The 20,718-nt window shown below is 34.5% G+C and overlaps 3 protein-coding genes across 3 annotated transcripts; 1 reads left to right on the top strand and 2 right to left on the bottom strand.

The window, feature by feature from the left end:
* Positions 1-472: 472 nt before the first annotated feature.
* Positions 473-4,777, top strand: LOC142521727 (putative E3 ubiquitin-protein ligase LIN). Its single transcript, XM_075624882.1, has 7 exons — positions 473-2,069; positions 2,156-2,276; positions 2,366-3,342; positions 3,429-3,576; positions 3,652-3,903; positions 3,996-4,305; positions 4,419-4,777. Exons 1-7 carry the CDS (start codon positions 1,015-1,017, stop codon positions 4,544-4,546), a joined length of 2,991 nt encoding a protein of 996 aa, XP_075480997.1. The 5' UTR covers positions 473-1,014; the 3' UTR covers positions 4,547-4,777.
* Positions 4,778-6,720: 1,943 nt separating this feature from the next.
* On the bottom strand, positions 6,721-7,461 carry LOC142522072 (protein argonaute 2-like). The gene has a single exon (XM_075625235.1). It carries the CDS (start codon positions 7,459-7,461, stop codon positions 6,721-6,723), a length of 741 nt encoding a protein of 246 aa, XP_075481350.1.
* Positions 7,462-15,847: 8,386 nt separating this feature from the next.
* On the bottom strand, positions 15,848-17,261 carry LOC142523267 (BOI-related E3 ubiquitin-protein ligase 1-like). The gene is made up of 3 exons (XM_075627001.1): positions 17,135-17,261; positions 16,680-17,049; positions 15,848-16,554 (listed from the first exon to the last, which is right to left on the bottom strand). Exons 1-3 carry the CDS (start codon positions 17,188-17,190, stop codon positions 16,003-16,005), a joined length of 978 nt encoding a protein of 325 aa, XP_075483116.1. The 5' UTR covers positions 17,191-17,261; the 3' UTR covers positions 15,848-16,002.
* Between the last annotated feature and the right edge of the window lie 3,457 nt (positions 17,262-20,718).

The following is a 20,718-nucleotide window of genomic DNA, read 5'->3' on the forward strand; positions in this document are numbered from 1 at the left end:
CCAACTAGTTTGAGAGCTCCACACCTTTATATCCAGCCACGCATTCACTTTACTTTGTCCAAATACTTTCTCCCACCACTCCTTTTTTTTTGGTTTCTCACCTCTTTCTATTCGTTTAGTATCGAGGTCCTAAGTTTCGGATGGATATCGAGTTTGAAAACCAATTGAAAAAAAAATGTTTGTATTCCACCAAGGATTGTATGAATGAAACGTTGTTATGATCTGTTTCTGTTTTATCAGCAATTTTGTTGAGGTTTGGGAAACTATCCATATTCCTTCGCGTTTGTGTTTGTAATGATATTAATGTTTTGTTGACAACGTAAGTAATGGAGAAGATGATTTGAGAAGTCATTTTCTTCTCGACATTATCGAGAAATGTGTAAAAACATCATTTATCTATTTATTTACAGTGTAAATTCTTCCCATGAAATAGTCTGAGCCTCGCCAGTCTCGAGTGGTCATTTCTTTCAGTGGTGATCTCCCCTCGTACAATGTATATACTCCCACTAGCCCAAGAAAGAACGTCAAATACCTTTTATAAACGAAGGGAAAAAATTCCAAAATACCTTCCCATTCAAATTGAACGAAAACATTTTGTTATAATTGAAAATTTTCCCGTGATATCAGAGAAGGTAGAGTGCGCAAATAATGGGAGTTTTAGACAAGAACTTGCGGCATTTATGTCCAACACAAACACTGGAGTACGGGAAAAAGTGATTAAAATTCTGGGATCATTGGTACTTTCACTAAAATGGCAGCTGCAACTAAAAGGAACAAATTGGAGTTAAAAGTTTTATCGTAGCAAAGAGTAGCCAAGCTATGAGACGTGTGTTTTCGTGGCGAATTCGACCGGTCATTCTTGTCCTATTTATCCGCGATATTCGATCGGCTCACGGAATTCGTCTATGGCTCTGTCGTTTTGTTATCTATTTGTTTCTTGTGCTGCGTCAGTGAAACTTAAAAAGAGATTACTATTTCAAGTCAGGCCCATATTCACTGCAAACACACAAAACCATGGCATCCCTCCATAAGCTTCTGTCTGAAGAAGGGTTTCAGCGCCAAAAATGGCGGAAACCGCAGAAAAAGGTGAAGTTTAAAGATGTTCATGCTCAAGAAGAGTCCATTGCACTGCCTATATACATCTGCCATGACAGGAGAAGCTTTGATCCCTCGTTCCAGAGAGCTGAAAGGGCACTTTCACACAAGGGTTCTTCTGTTTTTTCATCAAGAAGAGGAGGGTCGGGTTCCGAAAGATCGAACTACACGATGACGGTATCAGAAGGGGTTGTTCCTAGGAGAGATGAGCCCGCCATTGATGATGTTGCAATTAAAGCTATGATATCGATCTTGAATGGATACGTCGGCCAGTATTTGAGAGACAAGAATTTCCGGGAGAACATACGGGAAAAGTGTTACTCTTGCTTTGCGAGGAGGAGGAAACATTCGGATAATGACATTTTTGCCCACATGGAGTTGGGAATTCAGAGCATAGAAAGATTGGTTGAGAAATACGACACCAAGAAGGGCATGGATTTAGATTCTTTGCAAAAATCAATCAAACTTTTCGATTTTGTAGCATCGCTGAATTCCAAGAATTCAAGAAATAGTGGAACACCCAATTCTTATCTCTCTGCTTGTGCGCAGCTTTACTTATCGATAGTCTACAAAACCGCAAGAAACGATAGAATCTCAGCTCGGCACCTGCTGCAGGTTTTCTGTGATTCGCCGTTTCTTGCCCGAGCACACTTGCTTCCAGAACTTTGGGAGCATTTCTTTCTTCCCCACCTTCTCCATCTCAAGATTTGGTACACTAAAGAGCTCGAGTTTCTTTCCGGTTCATATCACGACGAAAAGGAGAAAAAGATTAAAGCTTTGAACGTGCTATACAATGATCAGATGGATGATGGGACAATGAAGTTTGCTATATACTACAAAGAGTGGCTTAAAATTGGCGCTCAAGTCCCGTCTGTTCCTTCTATCCCTTTGCCTCCAAAACTGAGTAATACGCGTTCAAGAAGGAGATCTGCAGATTCGGCTAATTCTCATTTCTCTTTGAGCAATAAATCACTGTGAGTTTGCATCGATTACATCCATTTTAAAAGTAAAATGTTTCGTCCTTTTAGCATGCATTTACCATATTGTTTAATCCTTATAGTTATCAAGAAGTTTTTGGTCCCATTCCAAAGGGGAGGTCAATTGACCTCGACAATAGGAACGGAGCTTTGAAAAACAATTGGAATTCGGAGGAAGAAAATATTAGTAGCCTAGAAGATGATGTGAGTAACGAGTATCATCTCACAATATTTAAATTTTAGGAAGATATTGTTGGTTATTTGGTGCATAATCATCTTGTTCATAATGACAGAAGAAAGCCATGGTTCAGCTGAGGTCATCGAGCCAAAGTTACCAAATGCAGAAAGTTGAGTTACGGTCCGACAGTCAAAAAGCAGATTATTTCCGGTTTTTTGCTTGCCGTACTGAACCAGTAGAGTGTTTTATTAAAGGAAATAATTTGCCAAAGGATTATGAGAAATTCGAGAATGATGGAACTATGAATCAAATCGAGTCAGATGACGTAACTCGAGCTATTGCCAGTATTTGCTCTTCAGAGAGCTTGAGTGACTGTGAAATCGCTATTCGCTCGATTAGCAAATGCTGGTTAAATTCTCATGGTGATCCAAGAATCGAAAATTCGTTGTCACAGCCATCTGTTATACAAGGAATAATGGAAGTTCTGTTTGTTTCCAACGAAGATGAAATATTGGAACTGGCCATATCAGTTTTGGCAGAGTTAGCTACAAAGAGAAAAACAATTAGACAATTCATATTGAATTCGGATCCACAGCTTGATGTTTCCATAAGACTATTGAGAAGTGGCAGCCTATTCCTAAAAGCTGCGGTTTTGCTTTATTTAGTGAAACCAAAGGCAAAACAGATGATATCATCTGAGTGGATTCCATTAGTTCTTCGAGTTTTGGAATTCGGTGATCATGTGCAGACCTTATTCACTGTCAAATGCCGCCCTCATGAAGCGGCATATTACTTCCTAGACCAACTCTTAACAGGTTTTAACGAAGATAAAAATCTTGAGAATGCTAGACAGATAATTTCACTTGGAGGGTTAGGTTTGTTAGTAAGGAGAATGGAGGAAGGGAACACTTTAGAGAAAAGCGAAGCTGCTTCTGTTCTTTATTATTGCATTCAAGCTGATGGCAGTTGTCGACACTATTTAGCGAAAAACTTGAGAAAAGAAACTATTTTATCACTCTTAGTTCTAGGGAAGCACACAAACTCTCAAGAGCGTGCTCTTGAGTTACTGACAGAGTCACTTTGCCTTTGCAGGTATGTTTTTCAAAATCTTGAATCGTTTTGTTGGTGTTATTCTCTTTAATGGTGGGTAGTTTTTACATGATTTTTTGCAATACCAGGAGAAAAGAAAGAATGGAGTCCTTAAGTGCGCTAACAAAAGGGTGGGACTGCTTAAACACGATGCACATATTGTTACTACACCTCCAAAAGGCACGAATACAAGAGCGTCCCGTCATTGCAGTGATATTGCTACTGCTAGATCTTATGGTGAGCTCACTGCCATCTTAGTAAAAAGAATAGAATGTAAAGTACTTCTTTATATGTACTGCTTTATGGTTCCAGGGTGATCCTTTGGAATGCAGTATATACAGAGAAGAGGCAATAGATGCAATAGTAAAGTCACTAGATTATAGGGTGTTCGACGAGAAGGTGCAGGAGCAAACAGCAAGAGCTCTGTTGATTCTGGGCGGGCACTTTTCTTACACCGGAGTGCCAGAGGTGGAGAAATGGCTGTTAAGAAAAGCAGGCTTTGATGAAAACAATGAAAATTCATGTTATGGAACGAATTCTGATATATATGGATTCCTAATCATGGTATCTATCAGCAACGATTTTCTTTGTTCTTTCCTTTTCTTTTCTTTTTTTAATAAATGAGTCTTATCTAATCTAATCCTTCCAATTATCAGGGTGAAGAGGATAAAACAAGGGAAAATTTGCAAAGAAAAGCAGCATTGGTGTTGCTTAGTAGGGGGAACACAAGATTAGTTTCTTCACTCTCAAATTCAATATGCATCGGAATCCCATGTCTTTCAAGAGCAAGCCTGGTGACAGTGTGCTGGATGAGCAGTGGCTTCAGTCTCCTTGGCGATAAAGAGCTTCAATACGCAGCATGCTCAATCCTTGTGCCACAGTTGATACAATCCTTGAATTACGACAGGGCTCTTGAAGAAAGGATTCTTGCTTCATTTTCTCTGCTAACTCTTACAAAGGGCACAGGTTAGATTCCTCATTAATCCCTTTTCTTTCCATTTCTTTTTTCACATGGTCTAAATAACAAGATCATTGAAGACTGAGTACATATTAATGGGATTTGAATTTTTTTGTATCAGATTATTTTGCATTATGGCCTTTGGATAAAGGGGTTCTTTGCTGCCTAGGCAGGCTTTGCGACGTAACATGGACGGCCGAGGAGCTTATTTCACAAATCACCACCAATTCAACGGATCCATTTCCATGAATGGAGATTACTTTTTTTTAACATATTGTTAGTTTGCATGTAAAATAAAATATAGTAAAGTCCCTGTCATTTTATATGCAGTGCTTTTATGTTTGTTGTATAGCAATTAGCTTGTGCTGATATTGAGCCTCAATTGATTTTTGTAAGCAATATTTCGAAGATAAAGAAACGATGTGGAGCTTTGTATTTTTCTTAATTGTCTTATTTCCGAGAAAAAATAAGTATTTCTTCGTTTTTTAAAGGAAAAATGTGCCATGCATTGCTTAAAATGTGTCGGTCCTGCTGTCCTAAGATGTGCGCAACTTTGAATAAGTTATCTGGTAAAAGACGATAACTTTCCTGTATTATTGAAGAATGTGTGGTTATAAGCTGGATCCGATCGAGCACTTGGAAACAATTAGTGTGTAGGAATAAGTCAAGAGACAACAAACACTTGACCTGAGGGGATGGATTGCAATTTTGTATGTACCATATTATCTTTGTCGCTATTTGTGATTTTGGTTTTTTTTTTTTTTTTTTTTATGTTGACTAAGTATGAAAAAATTTAACATAGATGATCAAAATTATAAAAATGTAAACAGATGTGACTAAAGTATATATCACAAAAACTCCTACGAGATGGTCTTATGAGTCAATTTTATGATACAAATATTCTATTTGGATTATCTATAATAAAATATTATTTTTTATTGTATAAATAAGCAAGACTGACCCGTCTCCGTGAGACCGTCTCAAAAGACTCGATTTAATTATTTGAATAATTTAATTTTGGTTATTTTAAAAAATACCAATTAAATTGAACCGTTACTTGTAACTTTTGTTTAAAAAAACTTCATTTGAGATATTAAACTATTTTGATAGCCTAATCTCTAAGTTAATCACATTAAAATACTAGACTTCATGTGCACCAGCATAATAGCATTTACCAATTGCTTTTTCAAGAAAATATTGAACACTTAAAATTGATCGATAAAATGGATCGATTTGGTTTGATTAGGAAGTTATAGAATTTTTTTAGTAAATCGACCTGTAAGGAAATCAAATAAATCGAGCATTTTATGTAATAGTTGACAAATACATCAGAAGTTCGAGTGCAGGTATGGAAACTCTGGGTCAAACAAAGCTGTAGTTGATGAAGTTGAGGTTTCTCCGGAAAAGGAAGGATTTGGTGAAGCAAACCGAATCTCCATTGTCGCTTCTTGAAACATACGCCCTCTGTATGCTAAAAGATCGGCATAGTAGTGTGTAGGCTTGCTCGTCCCCATACTTCCATAATGATTGCAGAGATAGAAGTCGAAATTGTAGGATAATTGAATAAAGAAGAGTGTTGAAAAGGGAGTGGGATTTGTCTCAAATCAGAAAAAGAGACAAGCTGAGTCTTTCTTATAAACTCTAAGTTTGAGTTAGGAGTTTGGGCTTCAAGAGGTACTAGAAGTTTTTAGAAGGAGTAAGACGCTAATATGCTGTGTCTTGGTGAAACACACACGCGCTCGGCCCGATTCGATCTATGACCAATATTAATTTTTTTGGAACAAATTTATTTGAAAAATAAATTTGTTGGTGCTACAGTGAGCAAAATGATGCATTTGGAACAGAGCCAGTAGTGCGGGTGCGCTACATGCCGCGCTGATGCGCGCTTGTTGCTGGTTTAGTGCCTTTGAACAGAACAAGGCGCGCGGCCGAGCAGCACGACGCGCGGGCCTTGTTGTGCACGCAGCGTGCAAAGACAGTACCTTGCATGTGGCTGTGCGTGTTGTCGCGCGGCTGCGCGTGCTGCGCTGATTCAGGAAACATGCGTGTCCCTTGGCATTCAAAGCATCTGTTCTTGGCTGCTTTTGTGCCAAACAATGTGTTCCTTGTCTAAAGTTGTGACTCTTCTACGCATCCGGTCCGGAAAGACGCGTCTCTTCTTCGCACCCGGTGGTCATTTATAAATAGTCCTCACATATTTCATTATAATGGTTCAAAAATTCTAATCTCATATTGTTGCATTTTACTCTCTTTCATACTTGAAAGTTAATGCATAATTTTGTTCGCTGGTTTCAAGATTTGAAGTGCTGCAAACTCTCGAATTGAAGTCGTTGTATCTTGGGGACGATTGCCTGAAACATATAGCACTTTATACGGGCAATTTCGTCTTGCGGAGAAAGGAAATTCCTCTCCTCGACTTGCTATTACTGTTGCTGCAGTTTTTGTACTTGTTCAAAACATCCAGAGTAATATTCAATAACAAAATCAAAAGGATGAACAATTTTCGAATCCACCACAGTTCGTGGTTGGACATTGCCAGAAGCTCCATCACTTGCATTTTCAGGAAAAAGGCGAGTCTGGTGGCGTTTTTGAGCAACAATGAGAGTGATATTTGGCTTGTAGTCGTCATCATAAATGGCCTTCTTAAGATCAAACAGCTCCTCAGCGAGCACCATTCCAAATTGCCCCTCACTAACACCATCACAAAAGACCACGAGCTTGGTCGGCTTAACGTTGTTGTGAAGAGCATAGCTATCGACCAAATCACGGCAAATGTCTCCAAACTTCGAAATCTTTTCCTGGCGGTAAGTCTGAGGGCTCACCGTAGCAGCATATCGATTCAAAGCAGGCCGGTTAACAGTACCAACGACTGCAGCTATTGAGTGGCATGACGAGTCCATTGTTGCTGGATGATTTACATCAGCTCCTATGAACATCACACGATCTTCAGCATCAAAATGGGGAAGCTTCCCCATTAGTTCAAAATTATTGCCCCCGAGCTTAGCATTGATTTTGAGACAAAGATTTGCTAGTCCTTTGTCGTTTCCCTTGCTGAAATTAGCGGACAAGCAGCATTGTGTCACCATACCGATCTGTGTCTCCGTCACCCATTCGAGAAACTTGTAATGTGCCTCAGTTTCGTATTTTTGCGAAATGGAGCTCATACAAGAAGTGCTGTCATGGGCCTCAACAATATACTAAAACCCATCTACGCAGGCCTGTTATGAGATCTTCTAATAGGAGCCCATATCAAAAAATGGGCTTCAAATTGTAATAAATGAGACGGAGCCCACGAGGGAGACTTTTGAAACCTTCGAGCCGTCTATAACACGCGTTCGACAATTAATGTAGCCAGAGAAAATCTGTAAAAGGATCTGGTGTTCGGCCCATTCAATTTTTGGTAGAATTTTTTTTTTTTTTTTTTTTTGGTTTTACTTATTTGGAGCATGCGATCATAGTTCAAAAGAGCGGAACTTGAATAAAAAGCTTCGCTTATAGTAAAAATTGGGAAGACATCGTCAATCTAAGTTTGATCACGTTAAACTCGAAAAAAATCCATTGATTAAACTCGAGCTTCTAAGCTCCATGCAGTACAATAATCTACAAAAAGTTAGGATCATACGACTTTTTAGGATAAAAAACTTGAAATTATTTTTAAAAGAGAAGGTATTTTATGAGACGGTGTCACGAATCTTTATCTGTGAGACGGGTCAACCCTACCGATATTCACAATAAAAAGCAATACTCTTAACACAAAAAGTAATAATTTTTCATTGATAACCCAAATAAGAGATCTATCTCGTAAAATACGACTCGTGAGACCGTCTCACACAAGTTTTTGTCTTTTTTAAAAAATTCTATTTTTGTTTCACTCATATTTCATTTACAATCAACGTATAAGTGTTCTTTTATCTAGCTAAAATAAGAGCATTCACGGGCATATAAATTTTTTTTTTATACAAGAGCGATAAAGCTAGGTTTCAATATATTCATGTGGCAGGCTAAATTGGAGAATATGAAACTATACACGAGTGGAGTCCATTAGGCACTCTTTTTCGTGGGAATATCTTTTTAGCTCCCAAAGGGAAAATGTGTGTAATAATGTATGGTTTCACTAATTGGTTTGAAGAAAAGGGGCAGAAAAAAAGTGACCCAATCCACTGATACAAATCAAGAATGGGTACTTATTTTGAAACATGATATTTGTGCCACTTAGGAAAAAGGGTTAAAACACTATGTGATTTCACTATTAAAATCTGATATCGTTCTTTATAAGGGGAGAGAATGTGACGTGTGCACCAACCGAAAGGAAAAAAAAGGTGGGGTGGGAGATGATTTGTTTCCATGAGGAAACTACTGTAGATTATGGCTTTATTCTTTAGTTATTTCTTTCAGGCTTCCTAGTTGGAATTTTGGATTCAACTTTGGAGCAAAAAAGCAAATTCATTTCCCTTTAGTTGCATCAACTTTTTGGTACTCAATGACCAAATACATCAAAGATTCAAAAGTGGAAGAACTCTTTGATGGGTCATCTATTTTTATAATATGCAAAGCCATTAACAAAATTCTATATATATTCTTGGAAACAAAGCTAACCAACAATCTAGTAAGGTCTCTTTTTTTCTTTAATTGCCCACATGGACGACGTACTATAACACTTTATTATCTCTTTTGGAAAGTAAAATCATCGAAATGTTGAAATTTTCAAGTTACTTTTCTTTTTGTGACGAGATGCCAAAGTGTGAAAAATAAAAATAAAAAAAATTATACGATGAAATTGAACCCCATACTCGAAATATATGTAGAAATTCGAATCTGGATGTACCATGCGTCCATGTGCATGTGTAACTCCGACCATTAAAAAAGAGACCAAGCTTATGTATTTATTATTTCCGTAAATTCAAAAGGTTTAATCAATTCCATTTAATTCTCCACTCTTTCTCTGTCCATTTTCATCCATCGAAATCAATCATGGAAAACAGAAATATATTGCATTAAACAATAGAAACCAATAATTTTTCCTATTTTCTTTTTTTTTTTAAATAAAAAATATGGGAACATATATAAGAGAGGGTTCATAATATAAATTTTAATATTTCATGATAAATTTAAAGATCTAATTAATTTTCTAAATCAAAACCCGAATTTAAAATCCAATATATATGTATATATCTTTTAGTAATATTCTTGCCCCAAAACCGTCTAAACAGAAGTGAATAAGCTGTGAATTACTTTAGGTGACACACCCATATTTGATTCCTTTTCAAGAACGGGCCCACGGCCCCTTTCAGTACAGAAATATGGGCCGAAATAATGGGATTCTTCCTCGGGTCAATTCCTGGGGCCCGTTAGTGGGAATACGTATAATAAGTATAATGGTACAATAAATGAGGTTTGGCTGTCAAAATCATCGGGGGATAATCTATGCACACTTTTTTATTTATTAGGTTGGCATTTTGATAATGATCTCCTGTCCATCCTGTCTCAAATCTAACGCCTTATAAACCACTCAAGCTCAATTATTTGTCTTTTTCTTTTGGAAATATTGATTCCAACAAATCAAGGATGATTATTCCACTTCAATCCACTTTATTTCGATTATTCGAATGGAAATTTTTTGAAATTTCAACTCCGATACTGATTGCTATGGCTATGCCTCTTAGGTTGATTATATTTATTGTGAGTAGGTCTCTTGTGAGACGGTTTTAAAAATCTTTATATGTGAGACGGGTTAACCATATCGATATTCACAATAAAAAGTAATACTCTTAGCATAAAAATTAATATTTTTTGTTAAGAATGGAACTTGAACCTAACTCAACCCCAAAAAGCTAGCTCAAGGGGGGAAGATTGTCCAAGCCCATATATGCAACTTCCAAGTTATTTATCCAACCGATGTGAGACAATTAACACACCCCTCTCACGCCTATAAATGAACATCTGGAGCGTGGAGTTTACAAATGACCCATTTATGGGCAAAACGAGTGGCCTAATTATAGGCAGTCCAACACATAACGGTGGAACCCGGGCTCTGATACCATGTTATGATTGGAACTTGGACCTAACTCAACCCCAAAAACTAGCTCAAGGGGGGAGGATTGTCCAAGCCCATATATACAACTCCCAGGTTATTTATCCAACCGATGTGAGACAATCAATATTTTTTCATCGATCAACTAAATAAGAGATCCGTCTCACAAAAATACGATCTGTGAGACCGCCTCACACAAGTTTTTACTATTTATTGTGCCTTATTGGAGCTTGGGATATATAGTGTTTTTTAATCCCAAAAAAAGAAATTTTTAATATCAATACTAAACAAAGATGTGAAAAATGAAGTGATTGAATATACATCATTAATACTCAAATCGATAGAGTTTGATTTATCCGAGCTCGAATCAAACTGAATCGGACCAGAAATCAGACCATAAGAAGATATTAGAAAGATAATTAGTCTTGTATTAAAGTCTAATTTTATGAATATAAAGAAAACCCTATGTAAAAGTAAAGGGAGTATAAACATCATAATCCCTAGAAGGTTGTAGCTTGATTTCTTGGACAATTTAATACAAATTTCGAGAATTAGTGGCGGGATGATTTTAATATTCTTGTGGGGAAACAAAATTAAAAAAAAAAAAAAAAAAGAGGAAAAGAATACAAAATGAATAAGTCAACCAAAAATTTCGTAGGGGTCCAATTACTCAATCAAGTAGACAGAAAATGATGAGTAGGGACCGGGGGAATAAGTTTATTATTAATTTATTTATAAAATTTTATAGAAACTATAAAATTATTCTTAATTTATAAATAATTACGAGGACCCACAATGTGCAAGATTTGCTTTTACATCGTTGTCGACGAATTGAAATCACAAAGCATACGTACGATTTGGGTGCATCCCATCCAACTCTCCTACATTGAAATATTTATTGTATAATATCTTCCTATAAAGTAATAATTATGTTCCGAAACTGTGTCAATAATATATATATATATATATATATATAGCTAAACTGTATTTTTATAAATAATGATCAAGATTCGTTATTACAAAATTTATTTAATGATTAGGAAAATTTCTTCGGATCGCGAAAATAAAGAAAAAAAGTTTTTTTTTATTTTTATTTTTATAAAACTTACAGTTTGTATATATCACAGAAATGGAACCAAAATATATTTAAGTTAATTAAAAAAAGAAATAAATTGAGATACGTGAGCTAAATTATTAAAGAAAGTCACCATCCACTGGGTTTTGACAAATCCAAATACCACTTTCCACCACATTTTCCTTATTAAAAAAGGCGACTTTTATTAATTGAGATCACGATAATTAAATTGACAATTATATATTTCATCCACCAATAAGTGACCATTTTTCAAAACACCGTAGGAGGCAGGCATCTGCATCTACATATTGTATTAACTGTTGCCGACTCTGTGGGAATTATTCTACGTACGTCTGCGTCGCTCATATTTTTAAAGGGATGTTCTTCGAGTTTGCGCATTTTGTGTTTTGATTTTGTAAAATTTCGAGTGTTTTATGAAGTACGGTTGACGTGAAGTCGAGAAAAGTTTTGAGAAATTAGTTTGATTGAAAACTCTTTTGCTTTATGTAATTAACTGTGAATATGTAAATACGAGATTATTATTTTCAAACAAGTATACGTATATATTTATATGATCACCGATGAGTTTGTAGAATTCATCTTGAATATGTAATTTTTTTTTTGTGTTTCATTACATCTAATATATGAATATCATCTCATCTATGTTGATATATGGCATATCAATACAGGTATAATAAATAATTTTACCGAAGAAATTTAGCAGTGCTAATAAATAGAATTTCTCGTGTACTTGAACTTACACGTTGTGGGGGGGCTATACGTGGATATTATTGCATACATTAATTGAAAGAAAGCTAATTTAATAAATATGTCACATTAATTTTGCGAGCCACATGCATGCACGCCTCGTGCTCATTACATATCTTGAACCACGCCATGCTCCTTCAATGCCGTTTATTATATTAGGAGGATTCTTTCTTATCCCCATCAATTTAGGCATGAAGAAGAGGTTGAATCTCACGGTTAATTACTGCCTCGAAACACATTTTATATAGAAAAAAGAGAAAATCATATATTAAGAACGTCGGGAAATATACCATCATTTAATCGCAAAGGTTTTTTTTTTTTAATATATAATAATATATGAAATTATTCAATTTAAAAGTGTGATTTAGATTATCTAAATTTTAATTTAAAATAAAAATGATTTATAATTTAGCTCTTTCTTTTTTCATTTTTCTTTTTTCTTTTTTATTTGAGTTGGTCCACCTTTGCGATCATTGCACATTGGACAACAAGTGTTACGACAGTCGACATAAATTTTGTACATACATAATAATAATTTTCTTGTTGAATAAGGAAACCGATAAGGCCAAAGAGAAGAAGACAATGGCTCCTCCCAATTCTTGAAAACATCCACCCCTCGATTTTTTGCCAATAATTTTTTTCAAAAAAAGTCTTGAGAATTTGAAAAGCACGAAGAATCCAGAAAGGAATTTGATTAAGAGGTTGAAAGGAAATATGTGAATGCGAGACAAAGAGGAAATTGATTCCCATGAAGAAAAAGGGTTTTAGGGTTTGTGGTTGCCGTCGTAATTATTTTATGGGAAAAAGGAGAGCCACCAGAATTGAAGAAAGAAACGAGTACAAGGGAAAATGTGAATCTCTACTGACATTTTTGTCTTCATTATTTGGATAGAACCATAAATCAATTAATGTCCTATTTCCTCCTCATTATGTCAATTTTTTTTGGTCCACTCTTCGGTTTTGTTTATGCTGATTACGTCTGTAGTGTTTATATTCACTTAATACATGATAATGTATTCAATTGGTAAACCAAATTGTCGATTTGACAATCCACTCTGCGCGTATTTTCCCTTTTTTTTTTTAAATTTTAAAATAAAACTAAAATACGATATACTCTTTATGTGTACGTAAAATAACGACTATTATATATATAAATTATAATTATTAATAGATCGAATTGATTTATAAAATTATATTATAGTTTTATAATTATTATTTGAATAAAGATAATAAGTTATATTAAACAAGTGATTTAAAGAGATAATATGTTAATTTTTTGAATTTTTAAAATGAATTATATATTATAGTTATAAGTAAACTATATAAAAAATTACTCACTCAATTAATATGTTGTTTTCGTAAAAACTATTTGATGTCACAAAATCGGACCAACGAGCCGGAAACAATTAAACAAAAGATGTATTGGCAAAAATGGGTTCAGAAAATAATTGTTATGGAATAAAACTAGCAATGCGATTTATATAAATAATTTGCACGATTTATATATTTTTTTAAAATAATTCGTAAAACCTTAGTCGTCAAGTTTGTATTATAAATTTTTTTCCACCACTAAACGCTTAGTAACGTACATATCTGTATGAAACTTATAAATTCGATTAAATAAAACTTTTGGTCCAATCAAAATTTCTCGAAAATGATAGATGATTTATAGTTTCATATTATATTTTCATAAATTTAATATTGTCTATATTTATAATTAAAAATAATATTTTTTTATTATCAAATTACTTCATTTTTTATCTCACAAAATTAACATGTAAACCGGTCTCGCATGAGTTTTGTTGATAATTATATGATAATACTTATATTATGATTATTGATATAGCCGAGGTCTGAATTTTATTATATGTACAATTAGTAGATGTACATGTACTACGAAAATAAGAAGTTAGTATGTTAAATGAAAATCAAAAGTCCTATTTTACCCTATTTTATTTTGATTTTGAATTCGATATTATCTTCAATATAATACCAGTTGAATACAATTTTATTTCATTTTTCCAGTCAAATAAAAAGATTTGAAAACCATCAAATTGAAGAAAATATATTAAAAAAATCATTAACAAAATTACTCTATTTTTTCCATTAACATATGAAAATGGATATGTATTTTTTCTAGTAATAATAGATAATATCGAGGATGAGGTTAGGTTTGGACCAAATTTTATCATCGATGATTTTTGATTTTTAATCAAATATACTCTTTTTATCATCGGCTAATGATGCGATTCATCAACTAGCTCGGAAAGCATTGTTACTTGCTTTGGATTTGGAGTGGTTAGACGGTGTTTGTCCTAGTTGATTTGATCCAATTATATATCGAGATTTACTGAATTATTGAAAGTGATAATTTTTGAGTTAAACAAAAACAAAAATTAATAAAGAGGATCCGGTTGAAAATTTGTATGACAAATAAAGAAAATCTGGTGGATATCGATGGCACGCACTTCCTCTAAATTACCAACTTTTCCCCACATTTCCCGAAATTTTCCAAGATATACATATGAAATTCATTGGTACTTGTACTGCGTGACGTGACTATCAGTTACCTGCCACTAATAAATAAATTACAACCCTACGCACATAATCACATCAAACTATGCATAGGATAATATTATTTTACCATCAATACCTACGAACGGTACAAACAAATAGGTCGCGGACAAAATATTGAAGTATTTAATTTTTAGATAGATAGCACAATCTAACCCCCCGACCTTACTTAAAATTCGGCTAGACTCGAGAAAAGTCATCGGCAGACGAGATTATCTCTCATTTTCTAATAAATTATTGATAAAAATTTGTGTGAGACAGTCTCATTGTGAGACGGATCTCTTGTTTGGGTCATCCATAGAAAAATATTATTTTTTGTGCTAAGAGTATTACTTTTTATTGTGAATATCGGTAGAATTGACCCGTCCCACAGATAAAGATCCGTGAGATCGTCTCACAAGATACCTACTCTAAAATATTTGAAATTCGATACAAACTAAAAAAAAATTTGATTTCTTCTCTAATCGTTAAATTTTTATGAGCATATTCTGTGACCTATCACCAACTTATGTGCAGTAGTCTCCCACCCAACAAAAATCAATAATATCAGCAATAAATGAAAACAGGGAGGGGAAGATTTGAGGGAGGCCACCTTGTTTTGATTTTTATTGTATACGACATCACTCATTAATGAGCACAAACGCTCATGCTGTTGTGTTCATAATCAATGGATGCTCTGCCTAGTAATAATAATTTTAAAATCTATTGGACCACTTCACTTGTTTGTATGACAATATAACACTTATTAAAATGAATAGGGCCACGAGTAATTCAATTTCAAGAAAAAAGTACTGGAATTGGTTTCACGCAAAAGTTGACCGGTGGACACGACTTTAATGTTATAAAGGATGGGAACCCGACAATTTACTGTTGACATCTACTGCAAATTATTGCAGGAAGAAAAAGTCCGAGTTTAAAGTTTTAAAAAGAAAAGAGGGGAAGAATATTGTAATGGTTATACCTTTCCCACTACCAGGCGGCAGGCAACTAGTTTAATTTTTAATAAGAGGTGACGGATTAAAGGATACGATATTGGCGATAAACCGAATATGGAGCTGGCAGTTTTTTATTTTTTTTATTATAATTTTTTAAAAAAAGGAACTAAAAAGAATAAACGATTGAATTGCTGATAAAAAGGATTTACAATAAGCTACAGAATTTTTACGCAAAAAAAAAAAGAAAAAAAATGTATAACAAAACTGTCTGGCCCAGCTGGTATGATCTCTCTCTAGTAAAAACCTTGTGTCTATTGACGGATTAAGAAGACATGTTAACATGGAGGGTGGCGTTCATGGTGGCGTTACAGACGGGACATGATTGGAGTTGGTGCGATCCACTCCCGCATACGTTACAGAGGCAAAGGTGTCTGCAAGGAAGAAGCAGCACGCACGATTCCCTCTCGCCACATCGCTTGCAATTTCTATTCTGTGACACCGTTTCTTCGGCGTGATCTTTCTCGTGGTGATCACTGCTGCCACAACAGGACTCAACGTCGTCCTCAACGGCCGCGACACCACAAGCTCCGGCGGACAACCGCTCCTCGCCGCCGACGTGGGCTAGGACTTGTTCCAGGTCGCTGCGGAGGGAATTGGCTGTGGCCTCGTTCGTCTGGGCCATTTCTCTCCACAGTTGGTTTTCAACGTAGAGGCTCTTCACTCTTTCTTGAAGGAAAAAATTTAATTTGCCCATTTTCTGGATTTGATCTTCCTTCTCCTTTAACTTCTTTGTCACCCCTTCACCAATTGCCGCCACCAGAAATCTCGCTTGTTTATTTCGTCTCTCTTCTAGTTCCAACTTAATTCTCTTAGTCTGCAAATCACCCGAAACAAAACCAAATCAGGATTTAAAAATCAAACAAAAAAGGAAACAAATCTCCAAACACAACTGCCGGATGCATGCATAAATCATGTAAAGGAATAGAAAAAAAAACTCACATGTTGGGAGATAATGGTGTCGATCTCAATCTGGTACTGCTGGATTTGAGGCAAGATATCATCTCCGAAAAAATAAGGGAACTGAGAAGCACTGTCATTATTCACGGCTACCGGGAAACGCGGTGTAGTACTATACATCTGATTAACAGGGTCACTGGAGCGCTTTCTTGTGGCGGAAATATTATAGGTGAGCCCACTATCGGTATTCATGGATGTCTTGGCCTGCGCCGAATCACACACCGGCTGTTGATAAAAGGATTTACTGATCGGCAACGTTGCGGCAAAGGGGATCCCAGAATAACCCATCGGCTGCGCGTTGTACACAGAAGCAGCCATCCCCGATTGATTAATACATGGCATAACAAAATCCCTGCAATTATAATTAATTTTCAAAAAATTAGCATCAAAACAAGCGAAGAAATGAGATTGCAAGCAGCAAGAACAACATCCAGTACCTGTCTTGCATTAGTTGCACAGGGAAAATCTTGAGATTGCTTGCTTCAGCTGGCATTAGGATGTATGGATGGAGGACAGAATATGGTGGAGGGGGAATAGGTTAGCAAGTAAAGGAACAGAATTATATAATAGAGAGGTGGCGATTGGGTTTATATATATATATATGCATATATTCAAGCGTTTTTTCTATTTTTATTTTAATTTAATAATTAATAAATAAATGGTAAAGTCAAATCAATACCAAAATTCGAGTAAGGAAGACAGAGTCTAACGCGAGTTGGATATTTTGGATTGATGGATGAAAATTAAATCGAAAATACGAATGGATGATTTTGTAGATCAAAGAAAGTAAATTTGGCGATTAAATTCTGGAGATAAAAAGGTGATTTAATTGATATTTATTACGATTCGTCCACGATTTTCAAGTCCTCCAGCATAAAATGACACCTAAGTCAGTATAATTAAAGCACGATTCGCGGTTTCCCCATTGTGTAACGGTCTGGCTTCTACCAGAAATTTGGAAAACTCATCTAATTAAATTAAAAATACATCCTACATGTCGATAATAATAAGAGAGAAAAAGAATAATAAAATCCATAATAAATCTTTTTTGGCTTTCCATTATTTTTTTTACCCTTTTTACGAAATTACCTATTATTGATTTTGAATTTGAATACTGAGATTTGAGGGTAAGATTTGTTTTTTTGCAATCTATTTTCTACTTTATTCTTAACTAATTAAACCCACTTTCATTATCAAAGTATCTCCTTAGTTTTTTTTCCTATTATAATAATTTCAATCTTGTAATAATAACATGGAAAAATTTCAAATAAAAAAAATCCCCTGCTCCAAGTAATCCTTTTCAGTTACATTTATTCCTACAGCAGTGAAAAATTGGATTTACTCGCGTAGGATAATTACTTTATTTAACTAAATTTTATCTCTGACGGATGACGTGGCATGGAGTTTGGCGTGCAGTAAACTGACAGGGTGGGTCTGGGCCACGTTGCATCAGCAGTAAAGGAGCCCACCGTACGCGACAGTTGGGTCAATTCAAAGGAACCTTTTGAATAATTTTTTTTTTTTTTTTTTAAATGAAATGAAAATCAATCCCATCATAATTGTAAGGAGCTGTGGTTGGGAAAACGTGAAGGGACCCACGCGCAGCACGTGTGAGATGTGTTGACACTTGATTATTTTATCAGGCAATTGGGCCCCGCTTTCCAAAATGTGTGGGGCCCACTCATTGTCTTTTCCATATGCGGTTTTCCCGTTTTGCTCCCTTGTCCCCATTCCTTAACTGGTGTGTCTGGCAACGGACAACCTCGCACCACATGGGCATTTATTCTCTGCTACGCTGCTCTATATCATTTACCTGCAGTCTTCCTCTTTTCTTTTTCTTTTTTATTTTTTTTTAAAAAAATTAAACCGAAAATTGGCCGGCCAAAATTTATTTCCCATTCTACGTTACAAAACTTTTAATGAAATTATTCTAAATTGAATTTTTCCAGTTTTTCAAACTCTTAATTTAATTTCTTTATTGAGTTAAATTACCAAGTATACTGTCTACTATTACTATATGATTTGTTTCTTTCCAAAAACACATATAAATGTGTTAATTCCAAAATTTCATTTAAGATTTCTAATTATGTCCATATAATAATTAACCCACAAATAAAGACGACACATATTCACAGATACTTGTTTTTTCATATAATATTTAAATTTTTAATAAAAGAAATCACACAATTAATTTCGAAATGTTCATCATTAAAGCGCAAATCCACAAGCAATGGATAGTTTAAAGTATAATATTGGTGGCATGCTCATCCTTAAGTCCCAAGGAAAAAAATGTAGTTTTGAATTTTTTTATAATATATGGACAATTTCATCCAATGAAGTTGAATTTGTTTATCTACATGTTGGTGCGAGTGCAGAAGATGAACTATTAGTTAACACATATATTTATTTCATTCAGTGCATGATTCAAGTTTTACGAAATATTCGAATTATAAATAAATAAATAAATAAATTATCCACACAATATTAATTTCATACATTTTTCACGTATTATCTCACAAAGCATATTGGAGTTGATATATTTTTTGTTATAATAAGTAAAAGCGAGTGATTGTGTTGATCCAATGTAATGATTATGTTGGAGAAAGAAAATAAATATATTTCTGGGGTAATTAGAAATTAACGAGATTGAAATGATTACAGTACTATCGGAGTTTATTTTGGGAATATGGAAATGTTGGTTTCCAATTTGGAGCCAAACAAACATAGAGATATACACTTTTTTATTTATGATTATAATTAATATAGTAATAATCCCTTTAATTCGGGAGGTGGTAAAAATATATATAATATTCTGACTCTAATATTTGGCATGCAAACAGCCAAGTAGATGATGCTAACAAATTATCGTCCACACTGATTTTGTTGGGTTCTTCTTCGTCTTCTTCTTCTGCTGAGAGAGAGAGAGAGAGGAAATAAATGGCGTGAGCCTTTTGTGCTGCGCGTCACGCCTCTGGTCGCTCTCCATCAGTCATATTCATCATCATCATAAATAAATTATATAGTAATTTATGGATCAAAACAAAGTTAGGTTTTGTTTTCAACAAACAAAGCCTTTGAATCGTGGAAAGCCACTTCTTCAGGCTCAACCTCTTCACCGATTCTCGTAAGACGGCCATATGTGTTACGTATAGATAACTCCGGGAATTCAAAATCATTCAATGCAAATTTTGTCTTTTTCTGATGTATATATACTAAGCCTTATAAATGTAAAAAGTCGAGGTTAGAAAACAGCAACGTGAGAGAGTATCCATAGTATTTTTACCTCACCAGTTATACATAATATCATGTGGATTTAGTGATTACAGACATAAAAATCTCTAAATTAGTGTTGAATGTAAATCCAACTTTGACAACACATTGATCGAAACATGAAATTGAATATATATTTATAAGAACGAAGATCGAAACATGAAACTGAATTTTATTATAATTGGTGCATGTATAATAAATTATATATCAAGTGGTCATAAGATGAACCTGATCAAATCAAATCTAAAAAATAGATAAAAAAAAAAAAAAAGATAAAGTAAAGAAATGAATTACGTGTTGTATAGATTACTTTTAATATTGTATACTGATCATTACAACGTCACATGCGATTAATTAATTAAACCTATTTTAATGAGAGTTTGATCACTAGCAAGTTGAATTCACATATTACTTATTTATTTTGGGGAGTATATATATATACATAATAATACATGTGTGTGTGTGTGTGTGTGTGTATTTATACATCCAGCGATGAGAATAAATTGATGAAGACTGATGGTATTTAATTTGTCCACAAGCCGACGACCGTCCCCACTAGGAAAGCTAAATTGTGACAAAATTTAATAATGAACATACGACTAAAATCAAATCAAAGCTTCAAATAATTTACTCAATTTGTGTTTAGATTGATGAATATGAATTTTATGAATTTCGATTACTTTATAATGAAATAATGTATCAAATATTAAATTCATACACTAGTTATTTGATATTTAGTAATACAAAGTAG

The sequence above is a fragment of the Primulina tabacum genome, chromosome 13 (genome assembly GCF_025594145.1).
Source record: "Primulina tabacum isolate GXHZ01 chromosome 13, ASM2559414v2, whole genome shotgun sequence".
NCBI lineage: Eukaryota > Viridiplantae > Streptophyta > Magnoliopsida > Lamiales > Gesneriaceae > Primulina > Primulina tabacum.